At 42.4% G+C, this 18,948-nt stretch overlaps 1 protein-coding gene across 2 annotated transcripts; it reads left to right on the forward strand.

The window, feature by feature from the left end:
• The first annotated feature begins 96 nt into the window (after window positions 1-96).
• LOC119487819 (leucine-rich repeat-containing protein 24-like) lies at window positions 97-18,249 on the forward strand. Of its 2 annotated transcripts, none has more exons than XM_037768847.1 (8): window positions 97-610; window positions 5,380-5,564; window positions 7,909-7,995; window positions 11,189-11,380; window positions 12,256-12,424; window positions 13,765-14,027; window positions 15,695-16,264; window positions 17,116-18,249. In XM_037768847.1, exons 2-8 carry the CDS (start codon window positions 5,397-5,399, stop codon window positions 17,536-17,538), a joined length of 1,872 nt encoding a protein of 623 aa, XP_037624775.1. In that variant the 5' UTR covers window positions 97-610; window positions 5,380-5,396; the 3' UTR covers window positions 17,539-18,249. The 2 variants fall into 2 exon arrangements, with proteins under 2 accessions (XP_037624775.1, XP_037624776.1); XM_037768848.1 differs by lacking the exon at window positions 97-610 and adding an exon at window positions 6,663-6,708 and having other exon boundaries at window positions 5,436-5,564.
• The last annotated feature ends 699 nt before the right edge of the window (window positions 18,250-18,948 follow it).

Here is an 18,948-nt window from a genome sequence, read left to right on the forward strand (position 1 = left end):
TGTAGAATTGTATTTTTGACACCGAATTGCAGGGTAAGACATAAATTTGATGGCAATTTTGCTTTTGTTGTAACGCTTTTATTGTGAATAATTTGGGGGCGGAAGTGTTTTTGGTGTTGAGCTGCTGGCAGGAAGGTGTGTTGACTGTGGTCCTCTGGAGCAGCAGCAGCATCAGCAGCAGCATCATCAGCAGCATCAGCATCAGCATCAGCACCAGCGTGCACTAATGTGATGAGAGGGTGCACGGAGGGAGTGAACAGCTGGATGTTGGGATTAAACAGAGACACCTGATCCGTTTCACAGCGGGTTTTACATTGTAGTGCTGCAGATATTATACCGTCTGCCCGGTCCTCCTCCTCCGTTGTTCGTTCGACGCTCCAGCTGATGTCGCGCTGCATCTCGTAGCTTCTGTTTCTTCTTCTTGTGTTCGGAGGATGCGACGCGGCCCGCGGTGCTCTGAGCTCTGTGGAAACATCCATCAGCTCCTGTTCTGCTCTCAGATGGCTGATCGGCTTCAACACCGACAACACATCTGAATGATCGGGATCATATAAGTCAAAGAAGGCGTCGAGCAGGAATCACCGTCTGACTCTCCTCCTTTTTCAGCGAGGTAGGAAACAACAATACAACCTCGTTGAGATTAATTCTCCTGATGTGTCTCTACAGATAACATCTGGGAGGATGTTGTTCTGCTGTGTGTGTATGTGGGGGGTGTTCTACACTGAGGTCATGTAAGCAGTGATGGTCATGTTCACAGTGCTGAGATCAGATCTTATTTACTGTTGTTGTCTGTGGCCTGCAGCAGCACCGCTGCATGTTCAACCTCTTCAGCCTTCATGACAACAGTCACTGCATGTCTGACTGACACATGGCTTTACTGGGTTATAATGTATTGTATTGTATGTCCATATCAGTTAATGGGAATGATATACTATAGGCCTAAACCTGTGTTAAACCTATTCTACCTGCCTAGAGCCTTCATATGGATCAAGAGAAGCCTGTCAGATTGTTTTTGAAGAACATTTTTGAAGAAACTATAAATTAATATAAAAAAATATAGATGGTGTAAAAACAGAACAAGTATATAGGCTAAATGTTCTGAAATCATGACAACAATGAGCCGATCACAAAACGTCACAGAGTTCATATTTGTAATGTGTAAAAATATAATATATATAAAACATTATTAAAAAATAATAATAGTGATAATAATACAAAATAATAATAAATACAAATATAATATTATATATATAATAAGAAATAAGAAATAATGTTCTTACTTTGAGCACAAAATAAGTGCACATGCAAAATTACCGTCAGATTCATGACACGTGCACACAGGCCAGTTTTGTTCTTACCACTGGTGTGTGTGTGTGTGTGTCTGTGTGTGTGTGTGTGTGTGTGTTAGTGAATCAGGATCATTCTAAATTGACACTATTAGTAATCAGCCTACTGCCACGCCCCCATTTCTCCATATAAGGAAATACATTTGCCAGAGGTTTATCATATAGAGAAAGGGTGATGTTGATGTAAAAGAGAAAAACATGGTCCATAGAGCCAAAAAACATAACAACAACAACAACAACAACAACAACAACAACAACTAGCCTACAGAAGAAATTGAGACAATAGTGTTTGAGGTGGAAGGCAGAAAAGGGAGACTTTTCTGGAGTGTTTCCATGGTGATGACGGAGAGAAAAAAAAAGAGGAATTTTGTGTCCCCTTATAGGCTAAGCTACATATGGCTCAGGTAAAAAATAAATAGTTTGATATTAAAGTTGATGCAAAAAAAAAAGAATAACGTGACCAGCAGAAAAAGAAGGAAACAGATGGAAGAGGAGAATCACCTGATCTGTCAGCCCAACACTTGCCAAAGTTAAAGCTTCAGTAGGCAGTATATTTTTGGCATCATTGGGCAAAAATTCCATAATAACCTTTCAGCAAATTGTAATTCAAGTGTTCTGAGAGAAAACTAGACTTCTGCTCCAATCTCGCCAACTTTAGCATTAAATGAGGGTGAAAGTGATGACATCCAGCAAGGACTTTCACCCGGATTTTTTTTTTTTTTCATAATTGTATAGGGCTGTACCAAATATTTTGATGCTTCATTTATATCGTTGACATTCAAATTCTAAATTCATTCAACATTTGAATGCTGTGCATTGAGACGGCTGGCCAGGCCTTCATCATTTGTGCCTATGCATGGTCTGAAGCAGTTCTAAATTTGTTTGCAGAGTATAACAACAAATGCGAGTTTGGGCTCATTGTTTGGCTCGTAGAACCAGTGCTGTCTACTCGTGAGTTTCAATGAAAGAAGACACAGCCTGCATGGAAAGCCCTGTTAACATCACACACACGCTCACTCTCGTGCCTTTATGCTTGTTTATTGTTGAGTAGTGTTTATAGCTGCTTGTTGTTGAACAGCTGTTTATTGCTTGAAGTATTATTGATTATTGATTGATATTGCTAAAGTTAAAGGTCCCATATCGTGCTCATTTTCAGGTTCATACTTGTATTTTGTGTTTCTACTAGAACATGTTTACATGCTGTAATGGTCCAAAAACCCTTTATTTTTCTCATACTGTCTGCCTGAATATACCTGTATTCACACTCTGTCTGACACGCTCCGTTTAAGAGCATTTCAACGGAATTGCGTTGCTAGGCAACAGTTTGGGTCCATGTTTACTTCCTGTCAGCCGATGTCATTCTCATACACCGCAACAGGAAATAAACTGGGACACATTTAGAATATTTATGTTTAAAACCATGAAATGGTCTAAATATTGTATATTTCTGACATCACAAATGGACAGAAATGGCTTGTTTCAAACACGCAATTTCTCAATACGGGCTGTGTGTGTTTCTCCGTACATTGAGCGTGTTGATAGTTTTACAGTATTTATATAGCACTTAAACCTGCTTTATAATATAAAAGACATGAAAATCTCACTTTTTACAATATGGGACCTTTATATTAACTTATTGTACATTTAAAGAGCATTTGTCTGTTATTATTTGTGCATATGTGTTGTGATGAGCAGGTTGTGATATAGTGCTCGGATTCACACCGTTCACCTCATAAATGTAAAGTAGTCGTTAAATTCTGACATTTTGAGTGAACAACCCGTTTCGGAGACCGTTTCAACGGTTCGGATATTAGTCCCTGATCTCAGGGTGATGGTGCCCTATTATTAGTAATACTTATTAATAATTTTATTAAAGACAGTAATGTTGTCCAGTACACAGCGCCTTTGTCATGGGAAAGGCTATAGGGTAGCTTTAATTTGATTAACTTCATCGCTTTTAGTCTTAACTGATGGTGTCCCCAGCAAGACCCTGCCCAGCATCCTGGCTCTGGATTTCATAGCCCAGACAGTGCAGGTCCTGCTGGTTTGGTTTCTGTTTTCCCTAATTCACTGAAAGGCAGAGTGCATTACAAAAAATCCACTCTCAGTCCACACAGAAACAATCTCATCACAGTTAAAATCACTTCTTCCATCCTCGCTGTTGAATCAGCTCAGTTCTGCTTACTCGATGTCAGATCTCTTGCCGATAAGTCCTTCATCTGCCAGGATGTTATCATGACTTTTTCTTATCATCACAGTCTTGAACTAATCCTGATGAATATGCCCCTTCTCATTGACTCATCCCTCCAGAATATTTATCATATCATATACTTCCGTCATATATCAGCCGAGACTGACAGGCCGAGGCGGTGGCCTTGCAGCTGAGATACTGGGGAACAGTATTTCTGTCATATACTGGGGAACAATATTTCAGCTGTTCCCCAGTCTTGCTCAGCTGCTTCTCCACATTTGAGAGTTTCATTTTAAAGAATAAATTGCCTATTTTATGCGTTTTAATCTACCGACCATCTAAACTTATCTCTGGTTATATTCAGTTTCTTATTCTTGATGATTTCAAAGCTTCAGTAGGCTGTATATTTTTGGCATCATTGGGCAAAAATCCCATAATAACGCTCTCTCTCTCTGAAATGACCAGTGATTGGTCAAAGTCTCCCGTCACAGGCTAGATGTTCTAAAGCCTGAAAACAGAGCCATGAGGAGGAGCAGAAGTCTAGATTTCTCTCAGAACACTTGAATTACAATATGCTGAAAGGTTATTATGGGGTTTTTGCCCAATAGTGCCAAAAATGTTTGTGTTTTTTCCAAGAATTAACATTAAAGTGCATAGTAAAAACAACTCATGCAATATATAGTTGTCAAGCTATATTTTTGTAGGAAGGACAGGCTGTTTCCCCTCTGAGCTGCTACACTATTATGCACAGTCTAGTCTTTGGATTGACCACTTGTTGTTTGGCCCCAATCAGTCAAAAAGCTGAGCTCGGAGTGTTGATCCAGCCCGTTCTCATTCCCAGGGTGTAAATTACCGATGCTTTGCCATGCCCATCGGTGTGTGATACCCACGCACAAGGCACCCTTTAGCGCCGGTATGAAACGCACAAGGCTTTCGATGAACTACAATGTAAACCCATCCACGGCAACAATAAACGCCAAAGGTCCCATATTATAAAAAGGTGAGATTTTCATGTTTTTTTTATTATAAAGCAGGCTTAAGTCCTATATAAATACTGTGAAAGTATCGAAATGCTCAATATACAGGGAAATACACACAGCCCGTATTCAGAAACTCTGCATTTGACACAAGCTGTCAGGATTTCTGCCCATTCGTGATGTCACAAATATACAATATTTAGACCCTTGACACAATTTTAAACACAAACATTCTAAATGTGTCCCAGTTTATTTCTGGCTGCAGTGTATGTGAATGTCATCAGCTGACAGGAAGTATACATGGACCCAAGCTGTTGCCTAGCAACGCAATTCTGTTTCAGACAGAGGGTAAATACAGGCATATTCAGGCATACAGGATGAGGGAAATAAAGTTTTTTTTTAACATTACAGCATGTAAACATGTTCTATTAGAAACACAAAATACAAGTATGAACCTGAAAATGAGCATAATATGGGACCTTTAAAGAGCAAAAGAGACACAATGTGTGGGCGGGAGGGGAGGCGGATGGGCCCAATAACAGGGCTTTCATCCAGAAGACCGCTGTCCGTGTACCGTGCGTTAAGTTTCACTTTTACGTTACGATCAGCTGTTCGTTCGTGTCCTGTGTTTACAATGTCAAGTGACATTTTCACTTCACTAATGTAGTAATTTTAAGCTCAACCATATTGTTTTCTTCCTTAACCTAACTAAGTGGTTTTGTTGCCTAAACCTAAGAATGTCTGTACTGCACCCGAAAAGGGACCCCAATGGGTCTGACTGTGTGCGTATGTGACGAGTTGGGATGGGAACGTGTTAATTGATTAATACTGACGTATGTGTTCACTGTTCTCTCCTCATCCTCAGCCCTGTCTGTTGGTGTGATGGCTGTGTTTTTGGTGCGTCCTCTCTCCTTGCTCCTCCTGTCCCTCCACGCTTGTAGTCGAGCATCTCCTTCCTGCCCTGTGAACTGTCGCTGCTACAGCCTAACTGTGGAGTGTGGTTCCACCAGCCTGAGGGACATCCCCAAAAACGTTCCTCCATCCACACAGGTAGGTTCATTGCACTGAAAGAGGACATTACTTATGGATGTTGCTTCAATCCAGACTGGTACCAGAGTTAAAGAACCAATGACATACAGATCACCACCAAAATTCTTTGAAACATTCACCGATGCTGACTGTAACGCTGCTATGCTAAACCAGGCTCGTGAGTACATCTTAAAAAGCTAACGGTGGGTTCACAAAAGGCAGGGGTCAGGAACCTGCGGTTCTGGAGCCACATGCGGCTCTTTAGCCCCTCTCCAGTGGCTCCCTGTGGATTTTTAAAAATGGAAATGAAGAACTGTTTTTTGTTTACATTTCCATTTTTATTTATCATTGTTGTAGGTCTATGGTACAATGGTACGACGGAGTATTAGGGCCACATTGAGGAAAAAAAAGAAAATCTGAGATTTCGAGAATAAAGTCATAATATTATGAGAATAAGGTCATATTTTTACGAGAAAAGAAGTTGTAAAATTATTAGAATGAAGTCATAAGTTTAAAAGGAAAAAAAGTCGTAGTATTATGAGATACAATAAATAATAAAGTCATAATATTATAAAGTAGTAATTTTACGTGTTTTTTTCTTTTTTTCTCATCAAGTTCTGACTTTATTCTCATAATATTGCGAATTTAGTTTTCTCCTTAAGTTATGACTTTATTCTCCTAATATTACGACTTTTTTTCTCATAAAGTTATGACTTTATTCTCGTAATATTACGACTTTTTTTTCTCGTAAAGTTATGACTTTATCCTCGTAATATTACGGCTTTTTTCTCGTAAAGTTATGACTTTATTTTCGGAATATTACAACTTTTTTTCTCGTAAAGTTATGACTTTATTCCTGTAATATTACGACTTTTTTCTTTTTTTCTCGTTAAATTGTGACTTTATTTTGGAAATCTCCGATTTGTTTTCCTTCAATATAGCCCTAATACTCCGTAGTACATTTGCACTTTGGCCCTCACTGCATTAGACTTATATACTATATACTAAGACTATAAACTGTGTTACCTTCATCACAATACTCAAATGTTTTGCGGCGCCAGACAGATTTAGTTTTTTTTTCAAACCAGCTCAAACCCCACAAATCTCTGCTTCTCACAGGTGCCACTGATGGTGGCTAATGAGTCAAAGCCACCAACCCTCTCAAGTGAGACATCAGTTCTGATCCTGTGTCCTATCATAATCATGTCATCCCTCCCCTATCGGGACAAAATATATGACACCCACATCATATTAATCAACTGGAATGCACAAAACACAAAGTCATATCCATCCAAACTAGGATGTTTAGCACTCCAACCACCATGCACCTGCAAGCTAACTATCACACCCTAAACATACGAGGCCAAAATCGATACTCTAACCAGGCAGATGTAAGCACACAATATCCCAAGCAGTAACATTAGGTTGCGCTTAACCCCAAAAAGTGCTACAGCCAAAACTCAAGCCAGAGGATAACACACTACGGCAAAACTCGGGCACCAAACTTAAACTTCAAAATGACTATCTAACGTATCGCCTGAGCGGAATACAAACAAAAGGTCAGCCTACTCACTGTTAGCTCCTGCAACAGCCACCTGTATGCTAACAACTAACTAAACAGGCCACATGCGACTAGAACCGGAGCACGCATATCCCCACGCGATACAAACTACAACCTCTGAACAACAAACGCTTAGTTTTACATTCCGGACGAGCCCCCAAATTGTTACCCTACTATGCTAAACCAGGCTTGTGAATACATCTTAAATAGCTAAGGTTAGCAATCCAGTAACCTAGTGCCTGTCCTTACATGTTCTATTAGATGTGAAAGATGTGACCTGGACTTCCGTTGGTGAATGCAACCTTTCCCATCTGGGAGGTGTGGGTGTGGTTGACTCACGTTGTCAGGCCACCATTCTCGTTTCACGTTACTGCGACCAGCTCGCTCGGATTGGGCGACTCCTCTGGACAACCCTATGGGTGCAGGTCCGTCGGCCCGGTCGGCCAGCCCACTCTTTGATGTGAATGTTCAGGGCGAAAATTTTATCCACAGTGACGGTTCGTGGCGGTTTCTGAGACAAACACCATCTCAGTCTTGCCTCCGGCGTCTTCCTCATGATGCTTCCGTACCAGCTCAGACCCCACGAATCTCTGCTTCCCACAGGTGCCACAGATGACGCCTAATGAGTCAAAGCCACCACCCCTCCCAAGTGTGACTGACGTCAGTTCTAACCCTGCCTCCTATCACCTGCCTACACCACACCTCCATCTAAAAGACATTCATTCAAACTACACTAAAGCGTTATCCTAACACTGACTGAAACTCTCCCTTCATCCGTCTTCATTTTGTGTTTTCTCTATCTAGACCATCTTCCTCCAGGACAATGTGATTGGTCAGATCCGTCGACAGGACCTCACTCGGCTGAGGCACCTGCATTACTTATACCTGCAGGTAAAAAGCACACATACACACACAGACCTACAGTGTTGGATATAAAGAACCGGTTCTGAATTGGAGCCAGGGATTTGTTCATTGGCTATTGATTCCTCAAATCAAAGTTTTGCCCCGCTAAGCTTTTGTCCATGTCACAAGTTAATCCATTTATGCATTTGTATATTATATTTATTTTTATACTTTGTTTTTACTAGTGTGGCGAAGCTTCACAGTAGGGATACAACACAGTGAAATGCAATTACGGCCCAAAAAGGTGTTTTTATGCGAGAGGGGAAGTCTCTCTGGCATGACAAAGTATTTCATGCAGCCAGTATAAGAATGCAATATGTTTGATGTTTCACATGCATAATGCCCCAGGTATTGTACTGGTGGGCATGGAAATAGTGGTCAGTTGTGTTAAGGGGACAGTGAGTGCATATATCTGATTTGGTTAGATTCATTATGTGTTCCATCGTGTGCCGCGTAATATGTATTCTGTGTATGACTTTGTATTGGACTAGTCTTGTGTTCATGGATACGTTGAAAATATTTTTACATATTTGAGTCCAAAAGTCATTCTTGGTGCTGATGTTAAGATCATTTTCCCATTTATTTATTGGAAGAGATATGGTGGCATCAGTGGAAGATAAAAAAATTGTTTGTATTATTTTCACAGAGGTTTTTCTGAGTTAGCAATTTTAATGGTGCTGTCTAATGGCAGTGGTGGTTGAAGGTTGTTATTGGATGTGTTGGATTTTTTGCCTTGATTGCATGCTTTAATTGAGTATACTCTAAGTATATTGCCCCTGCCGGGGAAGGTGAATAAAGTATTATTTTCGGTGAAGATGTGTTATGCCTTTTTCCTTCCATTTAGTCCCTGTCATGGGTGATTTGTTAACGCAAACATCTGGGTTGTGCCAAAGGGAGCTGGGTGTGAAGTTTGTCATTTTCCACCAGGCTGACAGAGTTGTGGCAATTGCGGTGATTTTAAAGCAGTTGTGTTTTTTTAATACTGTTGCTGAGGAGAGATAGATCCTTGATTACTATTTCTTGGCATTCTGTTCACTCTATGTCCAGCCATGAGTGATGATGGGATTTGTGGATCCATTTGGTCATATATTGTAGTTGGTTGGCTAGGTAATAGCGCTGCAAATTGGGTGCCTCTAGCCCCCCTTGAGTTTTTAATTTTTGTTTTGTAGCCAGTTTTATTCAGGTTTTTTTTGTTTGTCCAATATAATTTTGTTATGAGTGTTTACTTTGACTGTGAATTGAACTGGGATCATAGTGAATAGGTAATTGATTTTTGGTAGTATCATCATCTTTACCACTTAACACTCTGCGAAGTCTGTGTACCCACTATTCCAATTCTAGAGGGGGTCCCAAATTTTGTAAAACATTGATGATTTGAGCCATTAGGTAACAGCTTCCGAAGGGATAAGTTCCATTATGTTATGTTACCGCTATCAAAGGTGCTAAATTTGAAATCAGAGCATACCTATGATTGAGGGTTTTCCTCCACACGGCTCTCAGTGGGACATGAAGGGAGAGACTAACATGCAATAGCGGCCGGACCAGCTACATAAACAAAGCACAGAAAAGCTCGGATTACAGTATTCACAGAGGGAGAGTGACTTCGCTCTCAGTTCAGGTAGATATTACTCCACTATATCTTTATATAGCAAATTTTTGTTTTCTTCTGTATTAATGTTCTGAATTTTGAATTCAGCAAATAAAATGCAAAGAGGTTTATCAGAAATCAACTGGCAACCCTCCTACTACCAAACAAAAGAACATCAAGCTGTTTTAAGATAGATGTCTTCTATATGCTGTACTCTATTCTGGTCCAAGTTTTGAGGAACACCGTCACTTATAACTCCACTGGTGGGAGATAAGAGGCTATCAGTTTTCCACAATGGTCTCACAATAGTCTTACTAATGATTATACCATGGTTTGATAGTATATGATATAATACCTTTAAAAGACAACTACACCGATTCAGCATTGCACTCTTATAACACTGTTGGGCACATGATGGATAAATAAAGGTTAAAAACTGATGCAGCAGAACCAGAGATATTTTTATTCCACACATTCGCATTTCTTATCAAATCCTGGCCGTACATTACCCACAATGCAGCGGGCTGCAGAGGTCTGGTAAGCTCACTAATTTTTAACTCCACACTTCTGGATTTTTTCCTTTTCAAACTTGTAGTCTTCAGCCCCAACCGACGCTGACTCAAGTGACATCACTTGAGGACATTTGTCAGACTTCACACAGCTCCCTCTGGAGATACTAAAGGTTTTATACTATACTTTTCACATATGCAGTAGTTCCCCCCCAACACCTGGAAACAGACCTTGATGTGGAAAATCAGTGGAGTTCACCTTTAAAGCTGAAGTACGCGAGATTGGAGCAAATTTGATTAAAAAAAAAGAATTAAACGGTCGCTATATAGTGACAGTAGTACATGAAACAGGTAACCTGAAAAAAATCATGTGCCTCTGTGTCCTCCGGTGCTCCTAACGGCATCTGCAACATTTCACAGACTGGAGGAAAACAAGCAGTAAGAGTTGGTCTGAGGTCGGCTGTCCAGCTGCCGTTTATGAGAGCTGGTTAAATAAATCATTGTCAGAATCATCTTGTAGAGCACGGTTTAAGTGTAAAATGAGAAAGTTTGTGATGCCGCCGCCATTGTGAAATCTGTTGAAGGAACGCCAAGTTCCGGTCACATGACCGGAGCACAGCCAATAGGAACGCTCTCTCAATGAAATGACCTGTGATTGGTCAAAGTCTCCCGTCACGGACTAGAATTTCTAAAACCTGAAAACAGAGCCATGAGGAGGAGCAGAAGTCTAGTTATCTCTCAGAACACTTGAATTACAATATGCTGAAAGGTTATTGTGGAATTTTTGCCCAATGATGCCAAAAATATACTGACTAGTGCCACTTTAAGTGGAAATCCAAATCACTGGTATCTACAGTATGTGGCGGTAAGATCGACAAACAGACGAACAGAGTCCCTCTCCATATTTCACTGTGGGTGAAAAATAAATTCTAACCAAGATGGAACCAAGTCAGGTGTCTGTTGCGGCCGGTAAGGAACAAAACAGAAGAAAATATAATATCAGCAGTAGAAGCTGATGTTTCTGAGCAATAACCAGTCACAAAGATTTTAGTTTGATCGCCCTCTTATGTTCCTCTTCCTCCAGAACAACACCATCTCAGCAGTGGAGCCCGGCTCGTTCCAGAACCAGGGTCAGTTGTTGGAGCTGGCTCTGAACGGTAACCGTGTCCACCTGGTGACGGCTGACATGTTTCAGGGACTCGAACATCTCCGCATTCTTTACCTGGCAGGAAATGACATCACACGCCTGCTGGACTACACCTTCAGTGGTTTACAGGTAAGGCATGTTAGAGCACACGTATGATGTCCGTCGCATGTCACTTTTAACAAATGTTAACAATCAACTCAATATAAAGCTATCTATGCACGATGCGTTCTCCATGTCCTGCTCAGAATAGCAGTTTTTGTTCAATCCCTAGATCAGGGGTCTGCAACCTGCGGCTTTAGCTCCTCTCCAGTGGCTCCCTGTGGATTTTTAAAAATGGAAATGAATAACTGTTTTTTGTTTACATTTTCATTTTTATTTATCATTGTTGTAGGTCTAATGTATGACGGTGTATTAGGGCCACATTCAGGAAAAAATAATAAATCTTAGATTACGAGAAAAAAGTCGTAGTATTATGATAATAAAGTCATAATATTATAAAGTAGTAATTTTACATGTTATTTTCTTTTTTTCTCGTAAGGTTATGAGTTTATTCTCGTAATATTACAACTTTTTTTCTCGTAAAGCTATGACTTTATTCTCGTAATATTACAACTTTTTTTTTACGTTAAGTTATGACTTTATTCTCGTAATATTACAACTTTTTTTCTCGGAAAGTTATGACTTTATTCTCCTAAATTACGACTTTTTTTTCATGTTAAGTTATGACTTTATTCTCGTAATATTATGACTTTATTCTGGAAATCACCGATCTTGTTTCCCTCAATGTGGCCCTAATACTCCGTAGTACATTTGCTCTTTTGCCTTCACTGCATTAGACTTATATACTATATACTTAGACTATAAACTGTGTTACATTCATCACAATACTCAAATGCGGCTCCAGACAGATTTTTTTTTTTTTTGCCTAAAATGTCTCTTTTGATAGTAAAGGTTGCTGACCTCTGCCCTAGATGATCTGTACCATTCCCTCCATGTCTGTACAGCGTCTGCAGGAGCTCCATTTGCAGCACAACAGTATAGAGTTGTTAGCAGACCAGGCTCTAGTTGGTTTGACTTCTCTGGCTCTGCTGGACCTGAGCAGAAACAACCTCCACACCATCGGCCCTGCGTCATTGCGACCTCTGGTCAGCCTACAGGTGCTGCGAATCACAGGTGAGACTGAATTACTGGCATACATGTTGCCTGGGGAACAACCTGAGGAAAACTACCATTCATATAGACCAGGCAGGCAGACCCCTCTCGACTGACAACTGAACAATGGTTCTCAATTTTATATATATATATATATATATATATATATATATATGTATATATAGTATATACATTATGACCACCTGCCTAATATTGAGTAGGTCCCCCTTTTGCTGCAAAACAGCCCTGACCCGTCGAGGCATGGACTCCACTAGACCTCTGAAGGTCTGCTGTGGTATCTGGCACCAAGCCGTCAGTAGCAGATCCTTTAAGTCCTGTGTAAGTTGCGAGGTGGGGCCTCCGTGGATCGCACTTGTTTGTCCAGCACATCCCACAGATGCTCAATTGGATTGAGATCTGGAGAATTTGGAGGCCGAGTCGACACCTCCAACTCGTCGCCGTCCACATGATGTTAATGAAAACGTGATTCATCAGACCGGGCCACCTTCTTCCATCGCTCCTGGTCCAGCTCTGTAGGCGCTTTTGTCGGTGGACACGGGTCAGCATGGGTCACCCTGACCGGTCTGCGGCTACGCAGCCCCATACACAACAAACTGCGATGCACTGTGTGTTCTGACACCTTTCTATCGGAACCAGCATTAACTTTTTCAGCAGTTTGAGCTGCAGTAGCTCTTCTACTGGATCATACAACACGGGCCGGCCTTCACTCCCCACGTGCATCAATGAGCCTCGGGTCTGACCCTGTCGCCGGTTCACCGGTTTTCCTTCCTTGGACCACTTTTGGTAGATCCTGACTGCAGACCGGGAACATCCCACAAGAGCTGCAGTTCTGGAGATGCTCTGACCCATTCGTCTAGCCAGCACTATTTGGCCCTTGTCAAAGTTGCTCGCATCCTTACGCTGGCCCATTTTTTCTGCTTCCAACACAAAGTTCAAAATGTTCAATTGCTGTCTAATATATCTCCCCCATCCCCCACTGCCAGGTGCCATGGTAACGAGATAGTCAATGTTATTCACTTCACCTGTCAGTGGTCATAATGTTGATCAGTGTATATACTGTTTATATATACTGTATAGTCAATGCATTTCTCTTTCTTTGTATGACCTTTAATTCAGTCAGTGCAGTTTCCTCGTTTTTCCAGAGGTCAGTCCGAAAACATTCCTAACCCTCCTGTCAAATACATTCCTTACATACCTTATTTACACATCAAAAAAACATTGTCTTGCAGTACTCTGAAATGTCTTCTTACCTACCACCACCACCGTCAATGACTCGGACCTCGACCGGCTCAGCGTCAAGGGTTTCCAAACCTAACCTCCTGTCATCTGCTCTGCCGTAGACAACCCGTGGCGCTGTGACTGCGCTCTCCACTGGCTGAGGAGCTGGATCGACGAGGCGGGCCAGCGGCTGCTCAGCTCCGCAGAACGCCGACTGGTGTGCACCGAGCCGCCGCGCCTCTCCCACCTCAGCCTGGTGGAGGTCCCCCTCAATAGCTTGGTGTGTATCCCTCCGCTGGTGCAGCTGGAACCCAGGAGGCTAGCCGTGCGGCTGGGAGAGAGCCTCAGGGTGTCCTGCCACGCCTCCGGTTACCCTCGGCCACAGGTAGGGATACTTTAAAAATGAATAAGAATAACTTCCAGCAGTTTCCACGACGCTGGTTTGCTTCAACATCCACAATAGTCTCGCAACAGTTTGCGTGTCATCACCTGAAAATGATTCACTTGCTTAATACAGGGGTCTGCAACCTGCAGCTCTGGAGCCACATGCGGCTCTTTAGCTCCTCTCTAGTGGCTCCCTGTGGATTTTTTAAAATGGAAATGAATAACTGTTTTCGTTTACATTTTCATTTTGATTTATCATTGTTGTAGGTCTATGGTACGACGGTATGACGGAGTATTAGGGCCACAATGAGGAACAAAAATAAATCTGAGATTATGAGAATAAAGTCAAAGGTTTAAAAGGAAAAAAGTTGTAGTATTATCAGAATAAAGTCATAATATTATAAAGTAGTAATTTAAGTGTTATTTTCTTTTTTTCTCGTAAAGTTATCACTTTATTCTCATAATATTACAACTTTTTTTTCGTACTGTTATGACTTTATTCTCGTAATATTACACCTTTTTACACGTTAAGATATGACTTTATTCTGGAAATATTACGACATTTTTCATGTTAAGTTATGCCTTTATTCTCGTAATATTATGACTTTTTTTCTTGTAATATTATGACTTTATTCTGGAAATAACAATTTCTTTTCCCCTCAATGTGGCCCTAATACTCCGTAGTACATTTGCACTTTGGCCCTCACTGCATTAGACTTATATACTATATACTTAGACTATAAACTGTGTTACCTTCATTACAATGCTCAAATGTTTTGCCACTCCAGACAGATTTAGTTGGGTTTTTTTTGCCTAAAATGGCTCTTTTGATAGTAAAGGTTGCTGACCGCTGGTTTAGGATGTGAAGGATGTGAAAAAATGCTTATATCACAAAAATAAATGATAGCTGTTATAACAGCTGTGGGTTGAGGCCGGTGCATTTTGAAGAGGAAGAAGAGGAGGAAGATGAAAAAAGGAAGACAAATGAGAAGTACAGGACGGTCCATCATCATTAATTCTTTAAGGCATCAGCAGGTAAAAGTAGATTAAAGGTGAAGACAGAAACACAGCAACCAGCATGGTTTCTCAGATAAAAGAGGCTGTTTTAAAGTTCTGGGGTCTCATTTATAACCGTTGCGTTTGCACGAAACGGGGCCTGAAATGTTGCGTACGCCACTTCCCACGCAACAGTTGTGATCTTGACGGGAGAATGCGCGCACCTGTACGGAAACTCTGACCCGCGCGTACGCACATTACGGAGATGGGAAGTTGCCGACGCAGATGGTGTGAGGTGATGATATGAAGCAGGATTGTAGAAATTAAATGTGAGAGTAATCATTATACGTATAATTACGCCTCTCACACTTATGATTTCACCTCATATCACACGTTACTTATAGATCCACTTTATCATAAACATTCAAACCAGCAGTGTTATTTGTGCTAGTGAGCACATTTCAAATGCAGATCATATAAGCCTCAAATCTCTAATCAAATTGCTCAATATTTAATCAGCGCTGTCTCACCATCACGTTGCCGCAGAGGACAGGGCCGGACTACTGACACTCTCGGTCAGCTGTGGAGGAGCTGTTAGAATTATGATCATCGGTTGTAGAAATCCAAGATAACATCAAATAGCTGATCATGAAACACTGCATGCCTTTCCAGGTGACCTGGAGGAAGGCGTCCCAGGGCAAAGTGGTGCTTTCTCCCCGAGGCCTGGTTCAGGAGCTGGGTGCTGGAGGAGTGGGTGGAACGGGTGGAGTAGAGGAACCCTCGGAGGAAGGCCGAGTCAGTCTGCAGAAGACCGACGGCGAGCGCTTTGACCCCGACACCGGCAGCGGCATGCTGTTTCTAAGCAACGTGACCGTGGCTCACGCGGGTTTCTACGAATGCGAAGCCTGGAACGCGGGGGGCGTGGCCAGGGTGACCTTTCAGCTCGCCATCAACTCGTCCACTTCGTCTTCCTCCGCCATCTGGGCCTCGTGGTCCCAGGTGTCCTCGCCCTACTCGCCTTCCTGGCCCAGGCTGAGGACCCACGGTCACGCCGTGGGTTCGGACGTGAGCCGGGAGCCCTTGTACGCTCTGGGCAGCATGGCCTTCAGTGCTCTGGGAGCCGCCACTCAGACCGCCATCGCCGTGGGCATCTCCCTGCTGGCTCTGACCGCCCTGCTGCTGGTCGCCATGATCTACAGCCGACATCACCATCGAGAGAAGGAAACCGACGGAGCTGAGAAGGTTTGTGTCTATTTTTCTGTAAAAGAGTAAATGGCACATTTTGTCGAATTAGCAAATAACACAGTTTTAGTGTCCAACCTGATAAGAGAGAGGATCTGCATGAGGTAATAGCACATCATTTCAAGTTATGGTGCCAAGTTTCATGGCTCTAGCTTGTTCCAAGCTCGCAGCAAATTGAGCAAAGGCATAAGCATATAGTGCGAAGTAGGCCACGCCCACATGCACCAATCAATATGACCTCCCAGAGCAAGTGCACCATATTTGGTGAAGTTCTGTCTGCCGGGAAACAAATAGGGTGGGTTACAAAACTATGGCAGCGGGGCGATCACTCGTCCCCTCTCTCAAATTACTCCATTAACTCTAATGTGAGCCTCTTCTGGATTACCTTGCTCATTTAATGCCTGAACAGGAGGCTTAATCTTTAGACGCCCGTCTGGCTGCTCTTCAGTAAAATTGTCACCGTGTTCCTCACAAATGTTATGAAGCACGTAGCAGATCAGCACCATTTTTTCTTAGCTCAGCTCCAGCTTGCAGTCATTTCTTTTTAGGAGGCACCTTCATCATTCTTTTAATACTGACTGTGTGCATTGCTCAGCCTGTAATTATAGGTGTGTAAGTCTGCCAGCATCTGAAAAAAGGGCTTCATGAGCCAGTTCTGCATAAGGTAAGCCGGGTCAGCAATCAGGTAATGTCCAATATCAAAGCCAAAGATGGTTTTGGCTTAGTAATTCCCCATCCCTGCCATCTGCAGCGCCATCTCGCTCCACTGATTACACTGAAAATGTGTGCCATTTTTCCCCTTTATATTGTATAATACTGTACCCCAAAAGCGATGAATTTTTAACCCACAGGAGGAGAGCATCCTGTACGTGAACGACTACTCCGACGGCCCCACCACCTTCGCCCAGCTGGAGGAGTACCGCGACGAGCGCGGCCACGAGATGTACGTCCTCAACAGGGCCAAGCCCGTGCTGCCTCCCGCCCCACCCACGGCCGTCTCCACCACCAACCTGGGTTGCCCCGCTCCGTCCGACACCACCTCCAGCCACACCCTCTCCTCCTCGGGGCCGGGCCAGCCCATGAGTCCCACTCTGGCCCCCAACAAAAAGCTGCAGCAGCAGCAGCTGCAAGAGGGCGATATACGGACCATGAGGAGAATGGCGGGCGAGGGAGGGGAAGCCAAACCCGTGATTACGTCAGAGGCAGAAGGGATGTTTCTTAACCACACAGGCCTATTCATGGACTCTCAGATCGCCTATGAGATCCACTGCTGAAGGGGTGTGGGGGTGTGGGGGGGGGGAGAGAATCCACTGCAACACAGAGGGTTTGTGTGTGAAACAGTGGTTTACTGCGAAGCCTGTCACATCTTATCTGAAGAAAGTCAGGGTCACTGCTGGAATCTACCAGAAGTACCCCTCCCTGTTGACTCATCCACATCGATGGACTCTTATTGGACAAGGTTTACATACCTGGATCACAATCAGGTTTATTAAATCGATAGCACCTGAGACCTTTCAACAGACATGACCCTGCACGCCAAAAACAACAGTAGTGAGTAGGCCGGTGGGTTAGATACCTGATGCTCAAAGACAACTTTAACTAGACTCAGGTATAAACTGAGCTGCACACAACTGACCCGTCCTGTACATGAACATCTGGGTCAGCATTTATCAGAGCTACTTTTATAGAAACCTTTCACCATCAATGCTGTGCAAGAGTTATAACATCCATCCTCTCGAAGAACTCTGAAGGGTCAAGTATTGCAGGGTGAGTATAAAAAAAAGGGGGAAAAATCATGGACTCTTCCGTTTGATGAACATGAAGGAAACAAAGTGTGTTTTATAACTGTTGTTAAAGTCCGGACATGTTTTACAGAGAAAGAATCTTAAAAGGACAATTCTGGTATTTTCAAGTCTTAATCTCCCCATCATGAACATGTGTGTTTGTGTGTGCGTGTGTGTGTGTGTGTGTGTGCGTGTGTGGTGGGCGGGGGAAGGGGCGGGGGGGTTATTCAGCAAGTTAAACTGAAACAGAATATAAATCTATAGAAAGAAATAGTTTTTAAATATTAAAAGCGAGGCCAATATAAATGGTTGGGATAGTACGGTGTCTCTGAGAGCTCAACAAACTGCAAATTAAGAAAACATTCAAATAGGAAAAATAAAACCAGATACAGAAACACGCTGTAGATAGAGAAAACACAACCAAATACAGAAACACACTGCAGATAGAGAAAACATCACCAAGTACAGAAACACAATAGATAGAGAAAACACAACCAAATACAGAAACACGCTGCAGATAGAGAAAACACAACCAAATACAGAAACACGCTGCAGATAGAGAAAACACAACCAAATACAGAAACTCGCTGCAGATAGAGAAAACACAACCAAATACAGAAACGCAATGCAGATAGAGAAAACACAACCAGATACAGAAACACACTGCAGGTAGAGAAAACACAAGCAAATACAGAAAGACACTACAGGTAGAGAAAACACAACTAGATACAGAAACACACTGCAGATAGAGAAAACACAACCAAATACAGAAACACACTACAGGTAGAGAAAACACAACCAGATACAGAAACACACTGCAGGTAGAGAAAACACAACCAAGTACAGAAACACACTGCAGATAGAGAAAACACAATCAAATACAGAAACACGCTGCAGATA

Source organism: Sebastes umbrosus, chromosome 5 (genome assembly GCF_015220745.1).
Source record: "Sebastes umbrosus isolate fSebUmb1 chromosome 5, fSebUmb1.pri, whole genome shotgun sequence".
In the NCBI taxonomy this organism is placed as follows: domain Eukaryota; kingdom Metazoa; phylum Chordata; class Actinopteri; order Perciformes; family Sebastidae; genus Sebastes; species Sebastes umbrosus.